Consider the following 22810-nt stretch of genomic DNA (forward strand, 5'->3'; position numbering starts at 1 on the left):
ATTTTTGCCAGTATTCCCATTGATTTTATGGAAGAGAAGATTTTTTTTTTAAAGATTTTATTTATCTATTTGACAGACAGAGATCACAAGTAGACAGAGAGGCAGGCAGAGAGAGAGAGGGAAGCAGGCTCCCTGCTGAGCAGAGAGCCCGATGTGGGACTCGATCCCAGGACCCTGAGATCATGACCTGAGCCGAAGGCAGCGGCTTAACCCACTGAGCCACCCAGGCACCCTGGAAGAAAAGATTTTTATAGGCCCTTACTCTGGCATTCCACTGACATCACTTCCAGACACACCTTCCTCTTTCCCACCCCAGCCCTAAGATGATAGCATTTCAAAACCAGGGTGTGGGAGCCAGATGTACTCATTGATACTAGAATATCTTTGTTTCTAGGCCTTCTCATTATATAGAGCTAAGAAATTTATATATATATATATATATATATTTATGTGTTCACACTGATACCTCTAATTGTAACCCAACACATCACAGGGTCCCATCTAGTTTTCCCCCAGTCTATACTTATATTTTTCTTCTATAACAATAAGAACACTAGCCTCCAATATCATCAGCATATTTACTCATTTGCTCAGTCCCACGATACACAGAATGTATTTTTAGAATTTCAACATCCACACCACTATGAAAAACAAACTAAAAACCTGAGATTTGTTTGCCCTTTTAGGTCTTCAGATGAGGATGTACAGTCAAAGTGCTATATTCAAAAGTTTCTTGGTTATTTTATTTTCCGTTCAGCATGATTACCTTATTCATTGTATTTCAAATATAATTTGTTTCTCTTTCTATTAAATTTTAGTCTTTTCCCTATCTATGACTTAAATTGTATATTTTTTCATGTAAGACGTTAGCATGATCCAAAAGTCAAAATATTAAAAAGCATACACGGATAAAATTTAAAAACCTAGACAGAATGCATAATTTCCTAGAGAAGCACAATTTACCAAAATTGACCCCATTAGAGCTTAAAAGACCAATTTCCATAAAACAAAAGAGAAAGCGAGTAAGAAACTGCCTCATAAAAAAGCATCGGGCCCAGATGGTTTCACAGGAGAAGTCTCCAAACTTACGGAGCAGTTAATCCTAATGCCAAATAAATCGTTCCAGAGAACTGAGAATGAAAAGAAATTTCCACATGGTTTTTCTAAAGCAATTATAACATTTATTGCACTCAAAAAAGCAGGAACTATTTTCACTTGTTGGTAACAATGCAATAATCCTAACTGAAATTTCAGCAAATTAATTCAAAACTACATTAAGAAAATAATGTAGCATAACCCGGTAAGTGAGTTTCCTTCTGGGAATGCAAGGATGGTTCTTTATAAGTAATGTGTTAATATCATACAGTTTATTAATAGATCTAAAGAGAAAACCATATGATATTTCCATAGCTATTTTAAAAGACTTTGGCAGAATTCTGATATGATCATTCAAAAATAGAAATTAACTGATAACTTCTTAACATGATAAAATTCATATACGTCAATCCTAAAGTTATCATCAACTTAATGAGACAACATGGAAGGCATTTCCACTAAGATCAGAAGCAAGGCAATGCCCTCTGTCTGCACTCCTTTTCAAAGTTGTACTTAGAGGTATTATTAGACCAATGCAGTTAGAGTAGGAAAAATAATTATAGATGTAAGAATGGGTAAAGAAAATACAAAAATATCTCTATTTTTTAAAGATTTTGTTTATTTATTTGAAAGAGAGAGTGTGAGAGAGAGAGCACTAAAGGGGGAGGGTCAGAGGGAGAAGCAGACTCCCCACTGAGCAGGGAGCCTGTTGCAGGACTCAGATCCTGGGACTCCGGGATAATGACTTGAGCTGAAGGCAGTCACTTAACTGACTGAGCCACCCAGGGTCCCTAAAAATATCTGTATTTAAGACAATACCAATAGTATACCTGGAAATTCCCAGGAGAACCAATAATAAAGTTAATTCAAGCAATAAAGAATTCAGTAATACAGCAGAATATAAAATCAGTATATAGAAATTAGTTTTCACACACACAAAGAACCAGACATAACATATAATATAAGGGAAAACGCTATTTATGATAACAAAAAAAGATACCATCTGTCACGATAAAGTCAACAAGGAGTAATGCAAACTTATATGAAGAAAAATTTAAAACACTTCCTGAAAGACACAAAGGTAGACTCACACAAAAGCAAAGACATTCCTTGTTCTTGGACAGGATGAATTAGTATCATAAAGATGTCAGTTTCCCTTCTCAAGTCTTCATTTATAAATGCAATGTGATCCCCAGAAACATACCTATAAGCTTTTATCTGCAACTGATAAAAGTTGATAATGAACTTCACATGAAAATGCAAACATGGAAGAATATCCATTAAAAAAAAAAAAAAGAAAAGCTATAATGGGGGATGGGGGAAATTAGCCCTAACAGCCTTGAGGGAGTCTAATGCCTCTGCCAGCGAACATTCTATGAAGGTTTTCTAATTTAAACAATATGATGCTGACACATGAACGGGCAGTCTGACAGACTAAAAGAAAAATTAAAAGTCCAGATATGGGAATCTAGTGGATGATAAAAGTGGCAAGCTTTGTTTTTGACATTTAAATCTTTCATCTGAAATGGATTTTTTCCCTTTTTTTAACACTCTTATAAACATCTCTATTACATGTGTTCTTGAACACTTCTCTACATGCATTACAGGATGGTTGAAATGTCCATTCACTTACGTAACACTGTTCTTCATATAACGAAGAAGTAGCACTCTCACAAATGTCTTTATTACGCGTGTTCTTTAGAATTGATTTTCCTATACAGGGTGAAGTAGGTTGAGATCCACTTTCATATCTTTCCTTTCCTCCCCCACAGATCTGGTATGCCACCTCCACCGTGTACCCAAATCTCATGTGTTAATGGGGGCCAGTTCTGGACTCTGATCCAGTCCATTGGTCACTTTCTTTACACCTGTCCTGGGGCAACCCTAGCTTAATGACTATATTTTCTCATTGACTACTGATACCTAGTAGGGCAGTCCCACCTCCTGGCTGTTCTGTAGCTATACATAGGCAGAAAGAACAGGACCGAAGAGGCCGGGAAGAAGACAGAGCTAATGGCAGGCGATGATGGTGGCTGGATCACATGGGCATTGGACTTCCCGCAGGCTAGCTTGCCACTCACATTTCCTCTTTTGTCCCCCATCCCAGTGTGCAGCATGGAGGGGCGTAAGCTAGGCCTGGGTTTGCGGAAGCTGTCTTTCCCGCCCCATACTTTTGAAGCTCTGGTGGGAAGGTTGCTCAACCTCCATTACGTGGTGGGAGGCACCTATGGAGACTCTGACTCCACTACCCCATCTACTCCCATCCAGGCTGCAGGGCACCAGGAATCGTCAGGGTTGCTTCCCCTCCCTTTCTTCCTACACTCCAGGTGATATATGGCTCAGTGAGTATGTATGGAGGGTTCCCAGGGGAACAGGTGGACTCTGATCCCAAGGCTTGTCAGGATCCAGTCCCTTCTCTGGGCCCAGGATTCATGGATTCTGTGCTGTGGGGAAGGAGATGGGTGCTTGGGAGTGTGAATCAACAGTCAGGCATGTAAGGATTGTGTGAGAAAAGAGAGGGCAGGAAGGCACGTGGGAAATGCGTCAAGGGGATGGGGAGTTTTCTTTGGAGGGGCCAATCTCACGGAGATATGACAAGACCAGGAAAGAGGACCCCGTCCCGAGTGTGCAGCTCCTTACATTGTCGCAAAGTGAATGTATTCCTGTTGTTTGTGTCCAGACAAAGAAATACGATGTCACCAGATAGATCCCTAGCACAGGTAGAAGGCGATGGTCTGTGGGAGGCTTGAGGGGCCAGTAGTGGGAGGTTGGTGGGCTTGAGGAGTCTTGCAAGTGAGAAAGGTGGAGAGTCCCTGACTCGCTGTGGCTGAGAAGAAGGCCAGGCTCCAGGCAGAAGGCAGTTGTACGTGAGGGTTCAAGAGCAGATACTGGGTCATCAGGGAAGGCAGCCAAGTTTGTGGCTTCATGCTCTTTTTTTTAAAGGTTTTATTTATTTGAGAGAGGACGCAAGAGAGAGCACAAGCACGGGGGAGGGGCAGAGGGAGAGGGAGAAGCAGACTCCCTGCTGAGCAGGGAGCCCGATGAGGGGCTCAATCCAAGGACCCTGGGATTGTAACCTGAGCCGAAGGCAGTTGCTTAAGCATAACGACTGAGCCAGCCAGCTCTCCTCATGGCTTCATGTTCTTGCCCATGCTCCGATAAGCAGGTGTCCCTCCACAGACACTGTGCAAGGTTGGGACTTACGGATGTGGCTTTGTTGGGGGGGGGGGCTGCTGGCAGGAAGGCATGTAGAAGTGGTTGGGCAGAGCACCCCTCCTCACACTTCTCATAGCTTTTTGCTCCAAGGAGAGCAGGGTGGAGGGTACAAAGGATGGGCAGAGGGGCCAGGGAAGAGGGAAAGGGAATAGCTCATGGTGGAGAAGCAGGGAGGAGCAGGGCGGGAAGAAGAGAGTGAGGAGAGGGAGCAGGAGCAGGGAGAGGGAATGTGGAGGAGGAGCAGGGGGCAGGGGACACGGGGAACAAGGTGAAGGGGCAGGGGATGCAGGGAGGGAGCGGGGAGCAGAAAGAACAGGAAAGAGTGGCCACACATACCTGAGAGACACACTCAACACCCAACCGCCCACCCTGGGCCACCCTTCCCTGTAGATATTCAGGAAGCCTCCCTGACAGGCTCCTCTCAAAGCCCCTTCCAGGATACACCACTCATTTCCGCAAGTGCAAGTTCCCATCTCTCACAGAGCCTAGAGAGGACAAATGCCATCCCTGACTCCCAGAAGTCAGTAAAGTGTGACCACAAGTCCCTTGGCTAGGATTGTGATCCACGAGTGGTCAATCCCAAAGACTCAGAACACTATGGTATTGGGATAGAATTTGCTGGGATTGGCCTAAACTGGGGGCAGTATCCTGGCGGGGCACTTGTGGGAAAAATATCCTGAGCAGGGGGTACAGAGTTCCAGGGCTGAGATGGGGAGAAGTCTGAGGATGAGGAGTCCGTGCAGGGTAGAGACTCTTCTCATGGATGTCCCCACAGCTGTTCTTGGTGAGCATGTAAGTAGAAGGAACTACATTGCTCTTTATATTTGGGTACACCTGTGAACCAGAGGTTCAAGACCCCTTTAGGAGCCTTGATTGTTTGTGAAACAAGGAAGGAAAGGGAGGGGTATCCCGAGGAGCACTTATGGGGTGAGGGACCGAGGTCTTAGTATCACATCAGTAGCTTTTTGGTCTCAGAGACTCACCCATTTCCTCCGCCAGAGCAGGGTCAGGGGCTTATATTTTGGTGGGGAGACAGGTGTGAGGAAGAGGTTGGCAAAGTCTCCCACATGATGGTCCCACATGAGGAGGACTAGCCCCAGGAATTAAGCCTTGAAAACTAGGAATGGGAGAAATGTGTCAGGGAACCCTTTTGGGTTGAGGCAAGATTTCCACCATCCCTAAGACTCCTGAAAAAAGTTTGCAGAGCACCTCCCCTCCAGGGTCTGTCACCTCAGGGGCCTTTACCTCCCCTTCAGGAACCTCACCATAAGCCCCTGTGTTGGAGGCCTCTCCAAGGTCTGGCCAGACTTATCCATGTCTGGGTTACAATAAATAGTATGGGTGTGTGGATGGTAGCATCCAAAGGCTGGCCCAGGGGTGGTCACGGACAGAGCCAGGAGCAAAGCAGGAACCAGCAGGAAGGTGGGACTCATGGCAGGTGCCTGAGAGACATGGGTAGGGGTTAGAGCTGAGAAATGGTCTTTCTCTGGCCCAGCTCACCCCTAAGCAGGAGAAGATTCAGGGAGCACCTCTCTAACACTACTGCTTTTCAGGGGCCTGGGGCCAGGGGGAGGCCCCATGGGGGAGTGAGGGAAGACACTGAGTCTGGGCCTCTGGCCAGTGGCCCCACACCTCCATCCATCAGAGCTGTAGCTCTCCTCAAAGGTTCAGCAAGAGGCCCAAGTTCAGGGGTAGATAAATAGTCAACAAGAGGGGCACCTGGGTGGCTCAGTGGGTTAAAGCCTCTGCCTTTGGCTCAGGTCATGATCCCAGGGTCATGGGATCCAACCCCGCCTCGGGGCTCTCTGCTCAGCAGGGAGCCTGCTTCCCCTTCTCTCTCTCTCTGCCTGCCTCTCTGCTTAGTTGTGATCTCTATCTGTCAAATAAATTTTTAAAAACTTTGTAAAAAAATAGTCAACAAGAGGGAGGTGTGGCTTGGGTATTCCTGCCCACGTAAGCTCTCTGTTCTTCTTTCAAGGGAGCATACCTCCAGCCTTCTACTGGAGTGGGGATCAGGAGTTGGGCAGTCTATCTGAGGTTCCAGTGGCCTCTTAAAGAGACTTTCAACTTATCTTTTTTTTTTTCCCCAAAAATCTCCACCTTCATTCCCACACTGAAAGACAACCTGTGTCCTAATTGTTTCCTTTGGAGCGAGCTTTCCAGTGTGATAAGAGTTGGTTTTGGGGTTTTCACTACTGCCGTAGAGGAGGCATCCAGAGCTGGATGGTGAGACCTAGGTGTCCATCATTACTGAGGAAAAGAAAGGGCTGGTCTTATTACAGAAATCTGCCTCTTCGTGTAGAACGCCTGGCTGGCTCCGTCAGCACAGTAGGCGGAGCATGAGGCTCTTGATCTCAGGGTTCTGAGTTCAAGCCCCAGGTTGGATGTAGAAATTACTTAAAAAAATTTTTTTTAAATCCAAAACAAAAAAAAAAAAAAAAAGAAAAGAAATATACCCCTTCATCTGTCATTGGTGGGCTGGGGAGAAATATTTCAACATATACGGTAATGCATTGGGAGCTGTTCCAGCAAGGAGATTTTTCCAACTGGAGATATCTAAGGATGGGGAAATTTCAATGAGGGTCGATCAATAGGGGGCTATATGGGGCTCAACGAATGGAAAGATTTTCAAGCAGGCTAATCAATGAGATAGAGATCAGTGGTGGGTATTTCTGAATGGGAAGATTTGACAAGGGGGTTTATCAATGGGAGCATTTTGATGGGCCTGTCTGAATGAGGAGATATGTCAGTGGGTAGAGATACAGGAATACGGTGATTTGTCGATAAAGCTTGTCAGTGGGGGATGGTGACTGGCTGGGTTCAGTAGACAAAGCATGTGACTTTTGATCTCAGGGTTCTAAGTTTGAGCTCCAGATTGGGTGTAGAGATCACTTAAAATAAAATCTGTTTTTAAAAAAGATTTTATTTATTTATTTTTGAGAGAGGGACAGAGAGTGCCTGAGCAGGAGCGGAGGGGGAGGGGCAGAGGGAGAAGCAGGGAGCCCGACATGGGGCTTGATCCCAGGACCCTGGGATCATGACCTGAGCCAAAAGCAGTTGATTAACTGACTGAGCCACCCAGGCATCCCAAAAAATAAAATCCTTAAAAAAAAAAAGACTGTCCATGAGAATTATGTCATAAATCGGGAATATACCATTTATAAATAGATTTGTGAACTGGGTGGTCAGTAGGGGATATGCAGATGATGGGTAATTATGAAGAGAGATATTTGTCCCTGGGATCCCTCAGTGGGTGATAGATTGCAGCCAGGTATTTATAAATGGGGACATTTGTCAGTGGGGGGGTCACCGATGGGGAGTTGTCAATGGGGTATTTATGAATAAGGCAGTAGCTCAACAGAGGTATTTGTTATGGGGCTAGTTGTGAAAGAGGGGATTTGTACAGTGAGAAGAGGGAACTTTTCCAAGAAAAGATTTACCAAGTACTTAGAAACTGGTCACCTGTGGTCTTGGCAACAGAAGGGATTTCTATGTGCCGTGATTTCGTCACCCACGATGAGGACTTGATAGCAGGGAACATTATCACTGGTGGGGGAAGGGTTTCCTTAGAAGGCTTTGAAAATGTTGGTGTTTTCCGGTCGGGGAGACTTGCTCACTGGGAAAAAATGTACAAGTTTCAGAGGAATAAGAAAAAACATCCCAAACGAGCATATTAAACATCTGTAACATCTCTGGGGAGGTTACCAGGATCACAAGTTAAACTAAGGTTTTCCGAGTGCATTAAATTATTACTACTGATATTATACATTATTTCCAATATTGTAAATAATCGTTACTGATAAGAATGATCACTACTGTTGTTATATGTGAAATTATATTCGGCATACAGCTACTACTAATGATAACTAACACTTGTAAGTGCTACGTATGACCTCATTTATTGCTCACACTGTCCCTGCGAGTTAGGCATTCTTTCTATCCCCATTTTACAGATGTGGAAACTGAGGCACAAAGAGGTCATGTGATTTCCCCAAGGACACAGGGCTTGTATAGGGAAAGGGCAGGACTGGAATGTAAATGGCCTGGCTCCAGCCTTCATGTTCATGTTCTTATTCACTACACGTTGCCTGTCTAGAAACAAAGTCACTGTTAGTGATATTACCCATGAAGTTGTTATTTATGAGCGTTTTGTGTTTGACCTGAAAAAAAAAACCCATGAGACGAACGCACGCATTAACCATCCTCCAACCCTAGCATGGACCTCAGAAGGATTCTGAGTAGGCACCTTGAGGCCCATTTTTTTTAGGGAGAATTATTGAGGCTCAGATGAGGCTCAGATGAGGGCCGGCTCCCCGGCCACCTGTTGAGCTGGGACCGCCCCCCCCAACTCCATGCTGCACACCTCACAGGGCTGTCATCCCCACGTGCTTCCTCTCAGCCATCCATCTGTCCCAAGCAGAGATTCACACCCAGACATATGGAATGCTGGGGGTGGGGGCGTGTGACTCATTTTACTGGAGTACATCTTCGAGAAGAGCTATGGGGAGAATGTAGGGGCCCCAGGACGACAGAAATCCTGCCAGGGGCTCCTGCTTGGGGAGGTGGCCTTGGATGTCGTTCTGGCCTCCACAGGGCCTGCTGGTCGGCCGGCCTTGAAGCCCTGCCGTCTGGAACCAGGGCACCACCTGCTGGCAGGCAAGGTGGCGGGAGACCGGCCTCCACACTCAGCTCTGGCCTTTTCCGCGGCTTCGTCCTACCTCACCTTCCTCCCACGGATTCCAGCCCAGCTAAGGGCTCGGAGAATGGGCCCTGGGACCAGGAAACAACAGTGGAAGAATGCAGGGAGCTGCTACTTGGGTTTGGTGAACTGTTGGGAGCAGCTGAGCCCATAGCAATGAGGGCACCAAGGGTCCTTACAGTCACACGCATCAGCCAAGGGGCCATTTGCCCCTTCCAGTGGACGGGGTTCAGAGAGGGCCAAGGCATAACTGAGGTCTCAGTGTTGACACAGAAATTTTCAGTGCACTGGTTGTCCCCGGAGCGGCCAGAGAATCAGGTGCAGAGAGCTCAAAATCTACCCATCCTGATTCAGGACGTATGTTGGGCCCTGAGGGCATCTCCCAGGAGTGCAAGAGCAGAGGGCCATAGAGGATCCAGGGGGCCAGCTTGCTGACCCCAGAACTCCCTGGAGGAGGTCTGACTTCTTGTTAGGAGTGGTGGGCAGTCCGATGGGAGGGAATTGGAGGGGGGCTCCTTTCCTTCACCGAAGAAGGTGCACTGGAGCCTTTTTGCAAACAGGTTCGGATCAAGGGTGACGCTCAAGTGTGCACCAGTCTGAGGTTCTGGGTCCCAGGAGCTCACTTGAATCGGGATCTTTGGGGCATAAGGGACAGAAGCCAGGGACTGGGAAGGGCCCCGCTGGGGAACAAGAAGGCCTGCGGAAGGGAATGTTTGGAGCATCTGTCACTCGGGATTTATGGGGGAAGATGAGCCAGAAAGGTGAGGCTTGGGTCTAGAGGCCCCAGTTTGGGTAAGGCAACGTCTGTATGGGAGATACATGGGCAGTGTAGGCTGACATACCTGGCTGGTCTTGATTTTGAACCCTACCTGCACTTCACTGCTGTAGTGCCTTCAGTGGTAGTCAAAGGAGTTAGGGGAGGGTATCCTGGGTGGCTCAGTCGATAAGTGCCTGCCTTAGGCTCAGGTGATGATCCTGGGGTCCTGGGATGGAGCCCCGCCTCGGGCTTCCTGCTGAGCGGGGAGTCTGCTTCTCCCTATCCCTATGCTCCTTCCTCCCTGCTCCTTCTCTCTCTCAAAAATAAATAAATAAATAAATAAATAAATATTAAAAGGGAGGAGTGAGGGAGAAGTAGGGGAAGGGGATGAAGGGCAGAGCTTGGGGAATTCCAGGTCACAACTTCTCCTCATCCCTCCTATTCCTCAAATGGCCACTCTCCCGCAGGCCACAGGTGGGGAGCCCCGGCTGCCCCTTCTTCCAGAGGCCCTGGCTGGGTCACGTGGTGAGAGGGGACACTGGGGCGCTCTGAGCACCCCCCCCCCGCTTTCCCCTTTCACTTAAGTCAGACTCACAGTATGAAACCTAAGGGCGGGGACGGCAATACCCACAGATGTGGATGGAACAGGGCTTCCTCCTGGATGACATCAGGACAGTGCCCAGGGGAAGAGAGCTCTTTGCCAATCAGTAAGACATTTGTTGATGAGCTTGGCGACTGGAGGGGCTTGTGGATAGAGGGGTCTGCCAGGGAGGTAGTGATTTGTCAGTAGCGGGATAATTTTCTAGAGAGCCCGGTGCAAACAGGGATCAGAAATTAGCCTGGTAAGCTGTTCTTAAGTATCGGGGAAAGCGAGATTATCTGGTACATTGTGGTGGGTAATGCAGGTGAAATGGCCATTGCTGGTGTGGCCGATCATGGGTGCCGATGCCGACGTGGAGAATGACTCCCAATACCTGAAATTTTAGGTGAAATACAGATTTCACATCCCTCACCCCCCTCGGCCTCAGTCCCCTGGTGCTGCCACCAGGTCATCAGCGACATGGATTTGTTCCCAGACATGACACGGGGACACTGCCTGCTGGATGGTAGTTCTTTATTTCATTGTCTTGTGGGATGAAGACAGACAGGAGTAGGAAGTGGGGTGAACACTGTGCAGGCTCCGGCTTCCGCCAGGGGTGGGATCTAGGCCACCCGAGGCCGCAGGGACTGCCAGGTGCAAAGCCCGGGCTCTCTAGGCAGGCAGGCAAGCTGGCGGCTCTGGAAACCCTTGTCCGAGCCGGTGAGGAACTGGTCGGTCCACAAGCAATGAGTGTCACTCTGCAGCTTGCAGGGGAGGGATGAGCAGGCGAACACCTAGTGGAGGGGAGGAGGCGTGTCTCTGAGGGCTTCTCCCCCTGCCCCTACCTCCCCTACACAGCAGAACCTTCCCCTCCTCAGTTTTCAACACTGAGCTGCTAAGGAGACCTGGTGTTGCCCCACCTGGGGAGAGACTTGAGAATAGCCCCTCCCGCTAGAGGAACAGTCACTGGGCTTGGCCACAGTAATCCAGCCAGCTGTGATCAGTTTCCTGGAATACTGGTTGGGGAACAGTCATGGGGTGGGGGGTGGGCAGGCAGGCTTCCAGGGGAACTATCCCAAAGGATAGGGAACAGCTGGCCCAGGGGTGGGGGGTGGGGACTTGGGAATAGGAAAGAGCCATGGGGCTCAGACACAGCCACTGGGATCAGAGGACGTTCAGGGCCATAGGGAGAAAGCCTTGGACAGTCAGAAGGGCAACGTAAAACACACCCCTGTGTGTGAGACAATCAGAGCAAGAATTGGAGGTTCTGGGGAAAAAGAGTCAGTGGGTTGGGGGATCAGCACTTTGGGATCTTGGAGAACATTCTAGGGAACCAAGAAACAATCCCGGGGTGGGGGTGGGGGGATCAGGAATAGACAGGGGGACTAGAAAATAGTCACAAGGGGGATTTAGAGGGAAAAGCAGCAACCTGACAGTCCGGGGAACGGCGGAATCAGGAATCAGACACAGCTAAGAACAACCAGAATTTCCAGGGAACAGTGTCAGGTTCGGGGGAACAGCAAGAGAGATCAGGGGCAGCCCTAGGGTTTGGGGAGCAGCCATACGGACAAGGAATGGCCAGAGGGAGCAAGAAACAAGCCACGGTTTAGAGGAAGAGCCCCGAGGGTCGCTTTCCAGGCGGGGCGCAGGGCCCAGGCACTCACCGTGCACTCCTCGCACCCGGCGGCATAGGTCTTGGTGAAGCCCCGACGCTGAGCGCTACTCAGTCCGTTCCAGGGAGCCACGAAACTGCAGGTGTTGATCTGCAGGTGTCCATTCTGCAGGTTTCCTGCGGTGTTGGGGGGGGGGGACAGGCAGCCGCTGATTGGCTGGTCCGGGGGGGGGCGGGAGGACGGCGCCTGATTGGCGTCCCTGGCGCACAGACCCCGGCCGGGCAAAGCCCCGGCTTTTCTGATAGGCTGAGATCGGGGCGGTCCCCATTTCAACTGGGACCAGCCCCTCGGAGCCTCGCCCCGTCCCGGCTGCAGGGCAGCGTCGGAGGGACCGGCTGGCGTGGCAATGGGCGAGGGGGCGGGGCCTCACCGGCGATGAGAAACTCCTCGCTGCGGTTCTGGGACCTGTGGAAGTATCCGCAGACGCTCTCCAGGGCGGGGGTGTCGACGAACCGGATGTCAGAGGCATTCCCCAAGGCGCTGAACCCTTTGAACATCTGTCAACAAGAGTCTGTCTTACTGACAACCCTCCCACTCCACGCTCTTCCCTGAAGTCCTCTCTAGCATCCTGACATCACAGCTAACTTCCTGGGCTTTGACTTTGACGGGAAGATGTTAGGAACTAGTGCTGGGGAAAGGGCGGGAGGGATACCTTGGTCATCTTGATCTCGTAACGCCGGTTTAAGTCGGTCTGGTTGACTTCTGCGGTCCCCACGAACTTGGCCCTGATGACTGCAGGAGGGAGCAAGGGAAAGACGAATCAAATGGACTGCCTGAGCCAATAAAGTAAAATCATCAACAGTCCTAACATGCGCGAAGCCCAGACTTCAGTAGGGATCGCTGGAATGCCAGCTGGCACGCCAAGCGATGTACACACCCTGGATAATCGATTAATCTCTATATTGAGTGACTGCTCTTTGCCAGGAGCTGCTTTAAGCCTTTCTCATATACTCATCGTGTGTTCATTCGCTCCACAGATATTTCGGAGCACGCCGTGTGCCAGGCACTGTTCTGGGTGTTAGGAACACCACAGTGAACAGAAACCACAGAAGCCCCGCTCCCTTGTGAAGCTCACATTCTAGCCAGGAAGAGACTGAACACAAGTGAAATAAATAAGCGTATGGGAGGCATTCAATGTGTTGGGGAATTTTTGAGCTGGGATCAGGAGTACTAGGGGATGGGGGTTAAAATTTCGAACAGGGTAGTCGAGGAAGACCATCCTGACATCTGGGGCCGCCCCAACCTCAAGACCTTCGCAAAATGGTTTCCCAGGCAGAGGAAGCCGCCAGTGCAAAGGCCCTGGGGTGGGATTGGGCCTGGAGAAATCAAGGAAGCCTGAGGATGCCAGTGTGTCTAAATCAGTCAGTGCAGGGCTGAGTGGGATTGCTCTAAAAGTAGGAGCCATTGTGAACCTTGCGGGATTGAGGGGAAACCAAAGCATAGAGTGTGGGGGGCAGAGTGGGGTGCACTCACCGATCTGGGACTTGCAGAAGGCTGTCTGTGGGTGTGGTGGGGCACAGGTACAGGCCCTGCTGGGGGCTGTCAGCCACAGCAATAACAGGATGCAGGAGGCCAGGGGTGCCAAGGGTGCCATGGTGGGTGCTGCAGGGTGGGGAGGAGTGGTCAGTGGTCCTCTGCCAATGTGTGCAGCCGCCCCTCCCACCCCCACTGCCAGCTTGGAAGGCAACTAAGCCACTGCACTCTGGGCTTGTGGGGTTGGAGGTGTGTGAAGATTTTAAGGAAGTTGGGGATTTGGGGGTTGGGAGCCCAGAGGAGCTGAGAGGGCTGGGGGTTGGGAGAGTCTAGGAGTTGTGGTATTTGAGCGATTTCAGGGACTGGGTGAGTGGAGAGGGCATGAGATTGTGGGATTTAAAGAATAAGGGGGCAGAGGGGTTACAGGATTTAGGGACGCTGGAAAGTTGGAAGGTGGAGAAGCTGGGGTGAGGAATTTGGGGTTTGGGAGCTGGAGGAGCTTGGGGTTTCAGGGTTGTGCATATTAAGATTGGAGGAATGGAGAGAAGCTCAGGAATGGGGAGGACATTGGGGGTTCAGGGAGTTTGGAGACTTAAGGGGGCGGGGTGCCTGAAGGATTTGGGAGCAGAGAAAGTTGTGGAGTTGGGGATTTAGGAGTCTGGAGGATTGGGGGGAGAGGAATTTAGGGGAGCTGGTGGCCTGGAAGGCAGCTGTGATATTAGGGGCTCATGGGTTCGGAGGAGTCAGGGGTAGATGTCGGGGTTCCAAGGAGTTTGGAGCGTGGGGATCGGGGGAGCCATTCCAGCACCCTCCCGCCCTCCTCCCATTGACCAGCCCAGGATCCCAGAACCCGCTGCCTGCCAGGCTGAGCTGCCAGGGTCTGGCAGGAAAGCTCCAGCCTGGCTCCAGGCCCCGCGGGGCTGCCCAGGGCCCCAGCCTACCTCTGGTGTATCTCTCGGGGGTGCTGGGTCTGCGGCGATGGCGGCAGGGCCTGAGCAGCAGGGGATAAATGTCCACGCGAGGGGCGGGGGTGGGAGCGGTGCGGAAACCACAGGCCTCCAGGCTTCCTGGATGCATTACTCATCCGCCCACCCTCGGTGGAGGCCAAGGGGCGGGCCGAGGGCTGCCGAAAAGGAGATGCACCCTCCTCCTCTCCCTCCCTCTGGGCCTCGCCCTGGCCACCCACCCCCATCTCCACATCAGTCACCGTCCTTCCAGGCAGCTTCTGTGCAGGGCTTAGAGGCAGAACTAGCCCCCCTCCCAAGGCAATTCCCTAAATTCTCCAAACTCTCTCCAAAGTCTACCCAGTCCCCCACCCAGCTCCCCATGGCTGAAGCCCCAGTGAGTTCATCCCTTTAATAAACATTGCTTGTGCACCTACTGTGTGCTGAGAGCACATGCCGAAATCCCTCTCCTGGGAGATCTGACAGTCTGGTGAAGGGCGAGCAAGGCAGAGAGGAAACAAATGGAGTAGAAGCAGGGAAGAGAGATAAGGCAGGTGAGTGGAAGAGGAATACAAGGTGGGACAACTGAGGCACGGAGGGGTTAAGTGACTTAGCCAAGATCACCGCTAGTAAGTGGCAGAACTGGGATTTGAACTCAGGTGGCCTGAAGCCAGAGCCTGGATCTTAACCCCTCTAAAAAACACAGGCAGGGACTCCTGGATGGCTCAGTCTGCGGAGCTATTGATCTCGGGGTTGTGAGTTCCAGCCCCACATTGGGTGTGGAGATTACTTAAAATAAAATCTTTAAGAAAAACAAACAAACAAACACAAAGACAAACGATCAGCATTTATAGAGCACCAATTGTGTACCAGGCACTCAGTATAACTTTTCTCACTGAAAGCTCACAGTAAAACCTCTGAGATGGGTACCGGTATTATTCCCATTTTACAGATGAGGAAATAGGAGCATAGAGGGATTGGAGAACTTTCCCAGGATCACAGGACACGGCTGGGATTTGAACCCAGGCTAACTGGTGCTAGGCTCTCACCCGAGGCGTGGCACAGCCCCGGCAAGTGGGGAACGTGCCAGTGAATTAGTGAGCATTGGGGTTGGGGGGCGGATAGTTCACTGGTGGGGAAAGAGGGCAGTGAGTCAGGAGAAAACAGATCCCCTCCCATCCTGCCCTGCCCCTTCCCCACCAACCCTCCCACACCTCTGGAGGGGAGGGGGGGCGGTGAGGCAATCCCTGCCCACCAGCTTCCAGATGCTGCCTGAATCTTCACTGGGGTCCTGGGAAAGGGCTCTAAGGGCTCATTAACGTCCTTTGTTAGTCAGGGAAGGCAGACCAATAATAATAGTGATGGGAGCGATGCCGGCAGCCACTAACTGAACACTTACTGCGCACTGTGCCCTATATTCTTTGTATAAATTCTCCCATTTGGTCTTCATTGCCCCCTTGCTCCTGAAGCTTGCAGAACTCAGGGAGGTAAGCTCGGCCAGCACCACCACCACCAGCTGTTATGGGTATTAAACCCGGCTCTAAAATCTCGGTGAGGGCTTTGATCCCAGCTGCTTCCTTGTTAATCAATGTTGGCTGCCCCTTCCCCCACCCCCCTGTGCTGATAACGGCGCCCCAAGCTTTTTGAGGATGGAGGAGGCTTCCTGTGAGCTAGAGAGCGCGCTAAGCACTTTCCCTGAAATAACTAATCTCTTCCTCCCAACTTCCCCGGTAGACACAGACTTGCGTCTCTCCCTAGGCAGATGAGGAAAATGCGACACACCAAGGGGTCAAGAGCCACCAACCAAGGAATGAGGATGAAGAAATGACCCTGATGGGGGGAAGGGAAGTAAACCAGGAATTTGGGGAAGCCGGTTGTGAAAGTGGGGAGGGAGAGTGAATGAGGCAGGGGCTGAGTAAGTCAGCGCTTGGCCGGAGGTAGCTGCGCAGGAAGGGAAAGCCCCTCATGGACGCTGCTTCCCAAGGCCGGCTCTGACTCCCCAGCCTGAGTCAGCCCCAAGTCGGGCTGCATGTCTACACGTGAGGGGTTCTGGGCATCTGGTTTGTAGTGCGGGTTTTTTGAAACCGGGGGGGGGGGGAGGGGGGCGTCAAGGAGGGGTATCCAGGTGTGTGGTCCCCCGGGGGGAGCCGGATGGGTGGTGGAGGGGGACCGTGGGGCCGGCCGGGTATGCAGAGCAGACGCCCCACCATTGCCCACAGCATGCCAAGTGCTTTGGGCCTCCGTTGTACCCCTTGTACAGATTAGGAAACTGAGGCCCAGGGAAGGTTCAGCGACCTGCCTGGGGGTGCCATGTGGCCTGAGGAGGAGGAGAGGCTGAGAGTCAAAACGCAGGGCTCTCCGGGGGAATCCTAGAGAGCAAAGCTCCATGCCCTCCTGCACACATGGGCCAGCACAATCGCGCACCGACACCCGACACCCAGGGCTGTGTTCAGGCTCAGGTCCAGCGCAAACAGGGAATGTTTATGAAAAGAGGGGCCTAGAAACCTGGGGGATTGGCGGTGGGGTGGGCGGGTGCGTGTGCACTAACGCGCAGCTCTCCTGTGTCTCTGCCTCCAAGAACTGCGTGTGTGCCTTTAGGTGGCATGTGCCCCTCTGCGTGGCGCACGCGTGCTCCGTGTCGCTTCGGGGAGTTGCCCGTCCGCCTCTGCAGAGCGGGTTGAGGTTGCGCGTGTAATTGTGGACGTGGTGTTCGGCTCCGAGCTGCGTGTGCGCTGGAGCCTTGCGTCAAGCGCCGCCTCTGCATTGTCACCCTGGAATGCCAGCTAGAGGATCCCTGTAACCCCTGTCCCAACACCGTGCCTCTCAGGGCCCCGTCATGACGCCAGACATTTGGGAAATGAGGAAGGTGGGGGTGCGGGGAGAGAGGGTGAGGCCTGAAGGTCAATCGGTCACCCTGAGCCTGCGGGCTTCCTGTGCCTGTCGGGAACTGGGAACCGCCGCAGCCGCCGCCGCCGCCCCCAGCAGCCCCTCCGGGAAAGCCATCTCTCCGGGCAAGAGGGCGAGAGGGTGAGGGGGCGGTGGTGCAGGGCCCCCGAGCTGGGGGCGCCCGGCCCCACCCCCCTCTCCCCAGCCAGGGTCGCAGGGCACTCAGGGTACCCTCACACCTGAATGCGTGCGTGTGTGTGTGTGTGTGTGTGTGTCCCTAGATGTATGTTTTGCTCCCCAGGGGCATGGTGTGGGTGGTTATGTGACTACCTAGAAAGGTGGGTATCTCTATAGGAGGCATGGGTCCTGTTCATTGTGCGGATGCCTGGGAGTGTTGCGTGTGTGTCTGTGAGTGTTGAGTCTGTGCCCAGTTGTGTCGTGTGTGCCTGTCAGTTGTGTGTGTCTCTGGTGCGTTCTGAGGGTTGTCTCTGTATTGCATGGGTAATCCTCCGTGTTGTGTGTCCCTCTGTCTGGTAGGTTTGGGTGAGAGGAAAGGAGCTGCGCGCGCGTGCGTGCGTGTGTGTGTGTGTGTGTGTGTGTGTGTGTGTGTCTGCTTCTGGGCAAGGAGGCTGGCCAGGAGCGCCTGCCCCAAAGTGCGAGCACCCGGCTGGCTGAACAACTATGTGGATATCTGTAGCCAGAGAGCAGAGTGTGCCCAGAGTCTGTATTGGTTCTGGGTCTTTCCATCTTGCGAGTGCTGACATGCGTGGGAATCTCTGGGTTTGTTGTGTAGGTCTGAGTTCTGAGGGTTTGTGTGCAGGTCTGTAGGTTGCGTCTGTGTATGACTGATGCTCACACACGAGGCCTGGCTGAGGGGTCTGGTTACTGTGTGCTCACCACCACACCCCCGTGCACGCACATGCACACACTCACTTCTCTATCATCCATTCACTGTCAAAACAAACTTTCCCTTTTCCGGAAAAGTCCCCCACCCCTATCCCATGCCTCTGCCCGGGAAAGCAGAGGCGGGATGTCTGGCACTTGGGGGTAGTGGAGGGAGGGATGGGCAGGCAGGGCTCAGAGTTCGATTCTGGGCTCAGAGACGCTGTGTGACACCCTTGCTGCTGTCTGTCTCTAACTCGCCTCTTCTGGGAAGTGGTTCCTGATGTGGCTCCCGCTAAATGGGCTTCTCTCAGTGCCATCCCCCACCCCTGGCGATCGGACCCCCAGCCCTGACCATGCTCTGCCTTCCCCCCCCCCCAACCAGCTCAGCAGCACGACGTACCCTGTGGTGGTGAAGATGGGGCATGCACACTCCGGGATGGGCAAGGTGAGTCCCCAGATGGGGTGTGTGTGTGTGTGTGTATGGTGCACACTCCTGGCATCATGCATATGTGTGTACGTGTATATTGCATAGTCAATGCACCCCAGTCATTCTGTACGCTTGTGTGTCCTGGAGCATCTTTATTGATGTGTATTGTTTCCCTTGCATTCTTAGATTATGGTGGCCCAGTCTTTTGTCAGACATTCGACCAGTTCTGTGTGTCCTGTTCTTTTGTTCGTGCATCCTGCTTTGTGTCTCTGTGGATGCATGCCTCTGAGTTGAACACACAGCATGTGATCTTTCATGTTCCAGGGTCTTAAGGTCCTGTATGCTTTCCATCCCCCGACGACCCTGGTGCTGTGTATGTAGGAAACAGACTTAGGATGTGTATGTTCGTGTCTGTGCTTCTGTGTGCTTTCCTGTTGTGTGGACTACTGACTTTGGGTCTGGGCACTCCCACGCACAGCTTTACTGAGATGAAAGTCACTGCCCATAACACTTACCCACTTAAAGTGGACAATTCAATCATTTTCAGTATGTTTCAAGTCACATCTCCCCACCTGTGTGTCTGTTGCCTCCATGTAAAAACTCTGTACTCAGCTCCCCAGGGCCATCGGAATGCACGCCCCCACCCAGAGGCCTCCCCACGGCCCATGGCTGCCCTATCCTCAGCAGGCCCCGATCCCCACCCTGCCCCCACAGGTCAAAGTGGACAACCAGCATGACTTCCAGGACATCGCAAGCGTTGTAGCGCTGACCAAGACGTACGCCACCGCCGAGCCCTTCATTGATGCCAAATATGATGTGCGCGTCCAGAAGATCGGGCAGAACTACAAAGCCTACATGTGAGTGAAGAGACCAGGGCCGGGGTCGGGGTCCCCTGCCCTGGGCAGCCCAGGCTCCCCTGAGCTTCTGTCCTCTCTCCTCTTGCCCCCCACCCCAGGAGGACGTCAGTGTCAGGAAACTGGAAGACCAACACCGGCTCTGCGATGCTCGAACAGATTGCCATGTCTGACAGGTAGGGGTGACCCAGGCCTGGCTGGAGGGCAGGTTGGGAGGGGGGGTAAGCGTGGCATGCCCCAAGCCAGGCGCTGACAGGCTGCCTTGCTCCCCATCTCGGCAGGTACAAGCTATGGGTGGATACATGCTCAGAGATTTTTGGGGGACTGGACATCTGCGCAGTAGAAGCACTGCACGGCAAGGACGGAAGGGATCACATCATTGAGGTGGGAGCACCCAGAAAGTGGTGGGGGTACGGAGGGAGCGGTGGGCGCTTGGTAGCGACTGAATCCTGCAGCTCTCCATGGCCCAGCAGGGGGCTACTAAAGCCTTCTGCAAACTGTAAAACACCTTATAAAGTAGGAAATGCCATGTGAACAGCAAAGTGCCTTATAAAACTATTTTTTTTTTTTTAAAGGGAGCTCTGTAAACTGGGAGGGAGGTCCCTGTTATCAGAGCAAAGCACTTCAACATTCCAGAGTTCTTTATAGACAGCTGTGCCTCTGGGAAACAGTAAAGCCATTTATAAACTCTAAAGCTCCTTGAAAAGTGGAGGGCTTGGTAAACGGTAGGGAGCACTTTATCTGTGGTAAGGCATTTTGTAAACAGTGGTGCCCTTGCAAAGCACTTTCCAAAGTCTAAACACACCATGTATCCCCTAGTCCCTTGAAAAGGACAGCGGCTTTGTAAACTGTAAAGCACCATATAAGTCACAGAGTTCTTCGTGAACAACCAAGCACCGAGCACACTGTAAAGCGGGGTTTGGTGAGGTTTTCTGTCAAGAGCCAGACAGCGCACATTTCAGGCTTTGTGGGCTGTGTGGTCTCCGTTGCAGCCGCTCTGCAAAAGCAGCTGAAGTCAATATGTTAAAAGAAAGAAAGAAAGAAAGAAAGAAAGAAAGAAAGAAAGAAAGGCAGGCACGGCTGTGTTCCCCTAAAACTGTATGGACATAAACATTTAAACTTCATATATTTTCACGCGGCATGGAATCTTCTTGTGGTTTTTTTTCCCCAACAATTAAAAAATGTAAAACCCAACCCTTAGCTTGCAGGGGTCATCCCCAAACGTGGGGGGGGAGGGTGTGTGTGTGTGTGCAGATTTGGCCCCATACCCCACGGGCCTGATCGAGGAACTCTACTCTGCGCTGTAGGCCCCCCACCCCCCTTCCTGAGCTGTAAGTTACCTTGTGAACAACAGGCCTTCCTCACACCGCAGAACTCATGTCTCTCAGCCTGAATCTGCTTCTTTAGCAGCAGCCCATGCCTTTCAAAACAGAAGGCGCTTTGTCACTGTCACCCTCCCAGGGACCTGCCGCCTCTCTCCTCACTGGACCCCATTTCCTTCCCTAGGTGGTGGGCTCTTCCATGCCGCTCATCGGGGACCACCAAGATGAAGACAAGCAGCTCATCGTCGAGCTGGTGGTCAACAAGATGGCCCAGGCCCTACCCAGGCAGCGGCAGCGGGATGCCTCCCCTGGCCGGGGGTCCCACAGCCAGGTCAGGCCCCCAGTGCTGGGAGAGGGCCAGGCTGGCCCGAGGAGGCTGGTGGCGGGCCGGCCAGCCCCAGGTCACGCCACCACAGAGCTAATCAGCAGCAGGCAGAGGGCACAGCCATGACCCATGTGTGGCGGCAATGACCAGTGGTTTTAAAACATGATAAAACAGCCGCTATCCTGATTCCCCACACCCTGAGTGCCTCCCAGCCACCCCCTGGGAACTAGCCCCCCGCCAAACACACACAGCCCCACATCCCCTCGGCTCAGCCACAGACGCGGCAACACCCAGCACAGGGGGAGCCCGTGTCATTTTGATTGGCTGAGGCTCAGGCTGGCCGGTAACTATTTTGAACCTCTCCTGCTCTGCTCCTCTGCCGCAGACTCCGTCCCCAGGGGCCCTGCCCTTGGGCCGCCAGACCTCCCAGCAGCCCTCGGGGCCTCCGGCTCAGCAACGACCCCCACCACAGGGTAAGTGAGGGACCAGCTTCCGGGGCCCCTACGGGACTGGCAACCAACCCCCCACCCCACGCCTCTCACGTGTGCACTTTTTCTGTCCCTCAGGTGGCCCTCCACAGCCGGGCCCAGGCCCGCAACGCCAGGGACCCCCGTTACAGCAGCGCCCGCCCCCACAGGGCCAGCAGCACCTTTCGGGCCTCGGACCCCCAGCTGGCAGTCCCCTGCCCCAGCGCCTACCAAGTCCCACATCAGCACCCCAGCAGCCTGTGTCCCAGGCCCCACCAATGACCCAGGGTCAAGGCCGCCAATCCCGGCCGGTGGCAGGAGGCCCTGGGGCACCTCCAGCAGCCCGCCCCCCTGCCTCCCCATCTCCCCAGCGCCAGGCGGGACCCCCACAGGCTACCCGTCAGACATCCGTCTCTGGTCAGGCTCCGCCAAAGGCCTCGGGGGCCCCGCCGAGCGGTCAGCAGCGCCAGGGCCCACCCCAGAAACCCCCGGGCCCTGCCGGCCCCACACGCCAGGCCAGCCAGGCAGGTCCCATGCCCCGCACTGGGCCACCCACCACGCAGCAGCCTCGGCCCAGTGGCCCGGGCCCTGCTGGACGACCCACCAAGCCACAGCTGGCCCAGAAACCCAGCCAGGACGTGCCACCACCCGCCACTGCCGGGGGACCCCCGCACCCCCAGCTCAAGTAAGAGGACCCCACGGCAGCCCTCGCCTTGCTGCTCACTTAAAACAGGCTCCCGAACCAGGAGAGTGGCCCCAGCTCCCAGGCTCCTCGGACCCAGGTCCCATACAGGGAGTTCCGAGAGTTCCATCTCCAGTCTGAGCAGAACCCTCCGAGCTATCCACCCCCCAACCTCACCCCAGTTCCTGGGGGCTCCTGCCCTCCATCCCAGAGATTTGTTCCAGAATTCCAGAGAATCTTGTTTTTCTTTTTGTCCTCCAAATAGGCCCCTGGGAAAGCCCCCTCCCCCAGCCCCTCTAGGCCCAACCCAGGCGCCTTGCTGACCCTCCCTGAGTATCTCCCTGCCCAGCAGATCTTCCTCCCGGCCTGTCTGGAGCCTTCCCAGCAAAACGCACCCTTCTCCTGCCCAAACGGACTCCTCCCAGGCAAACCCCCAAACTCCTCCCGGCCCAATTCACAGTCCTCCAATCACTTTGTGCTCTTCCCAGCTGCCCTCGTGCTTTCCCTAGGCTCCTTTCTGGGCCA

General features: G+C 52.9%; 2 protein-coding genes across 4 annotated transcripts in view; one reads left to right on the forward strand and one right to left on the reverse strand.

Moving 5' to 3' along the window:
• The window catches only part of SYN1 (synapsin I), a 47429-nt gene that overhangs the window by 23034 nt on the left and 1585 nt on the right, over positions 1–22810 (forward strand). For both annotated transcript variants that reach the window (XM_047715008.1, XM_047715009.1), the window contains exons 6-12: positions 18591–18653; positions 19350–19492; positions 19591–19665; positions 19771–19873; positions 20996–21142; positions 21522–21609; positions 21703–22288. In XM_047715008.1, coding sequence (XP_047570964.1) covers positions 18591–18653; positions 19350–19492; positions 19591–19665; positions 19771–19873; positions 20996–21142; positions 21522–21609; positions 21703–22288 — 1205 coding nt within the window. The remainder of the gene's footprint in view (positions 1–18590; positions 18654–19349; positions 19493–19590; positions 19666–19770; positions 19874–20995; positions 21143–21521; positions 21610–21702; positions 22289–22810) is intronic.
• TIMP1 (TIMP metallopeptidase inhibitor 1) lies at positions 10865–14590 on the reverse strand. Of its 2 annotated transcripts, none has more exons than XM_047715044.1 (6): positions 14435–14590; positions 13494–13622; positions 12673–12752; positions 12391–12517; positions 12012–12136; positions 10865–11141 (listed from the first exon to the last, which is right to left on the reverse strand). In XM_047715044.1, the coding sequence occupies exons 1-6, from the start codon at positions 14568–14570 to the stop codon at positions 10971–10973; spliced, it is 768 nt and encodes a 255-aa protein (XP_047571000.1). In that variant the 5' UTR covers positions 14571–14590; the 3' UTR covers positions 10865–10970. The 2 variants fall into 2 exon arrangements, with proteins under 2 accessions (XP_047571000.1, XP_047570999.1); XM_047715043.1 differs by having other exon boundaries at positions 13494–13633; positions 14432–14573.

This window comes from Lutra lutra, chromosome X, assembly GCF_902655055.1.
Source record: "Lutra lutra chromosome X, mLutLut1.2, whole genome shotgun sequence".
Lineage (NCBI taxonomy): Eukaryota > Metazoa > Chordata > Mammalia > Carnivora > Mustelidae > Lutra > Lutra lutra.

Excerpts from the sequence above, each read along its gene's own strand:
- TIMP1 (XM_047715044.1), bottom strand. The coding sequence starts at position 14,570 with ATGCATCCAGGAAGCCTGGAGGCCTGTGGTTTCCGCACCGCTCCCACC. Across the intron at positions 12,518-12,672 it reads ACGAGATCAAGATGACCAAG|ATGTTCAAAGGGTTCAGCGC; the intron begins GTATCCCTCCCG and ends TCTTGTTGACAG. Across the intron at positions 11,142-12,011 it reads CCGGGTGCGAGGAGTGCACG|GTGTTCGCCTGCTCATCCCT; the intron begins GTGAGTGCCTGG and ends CCCCTCCACTAG.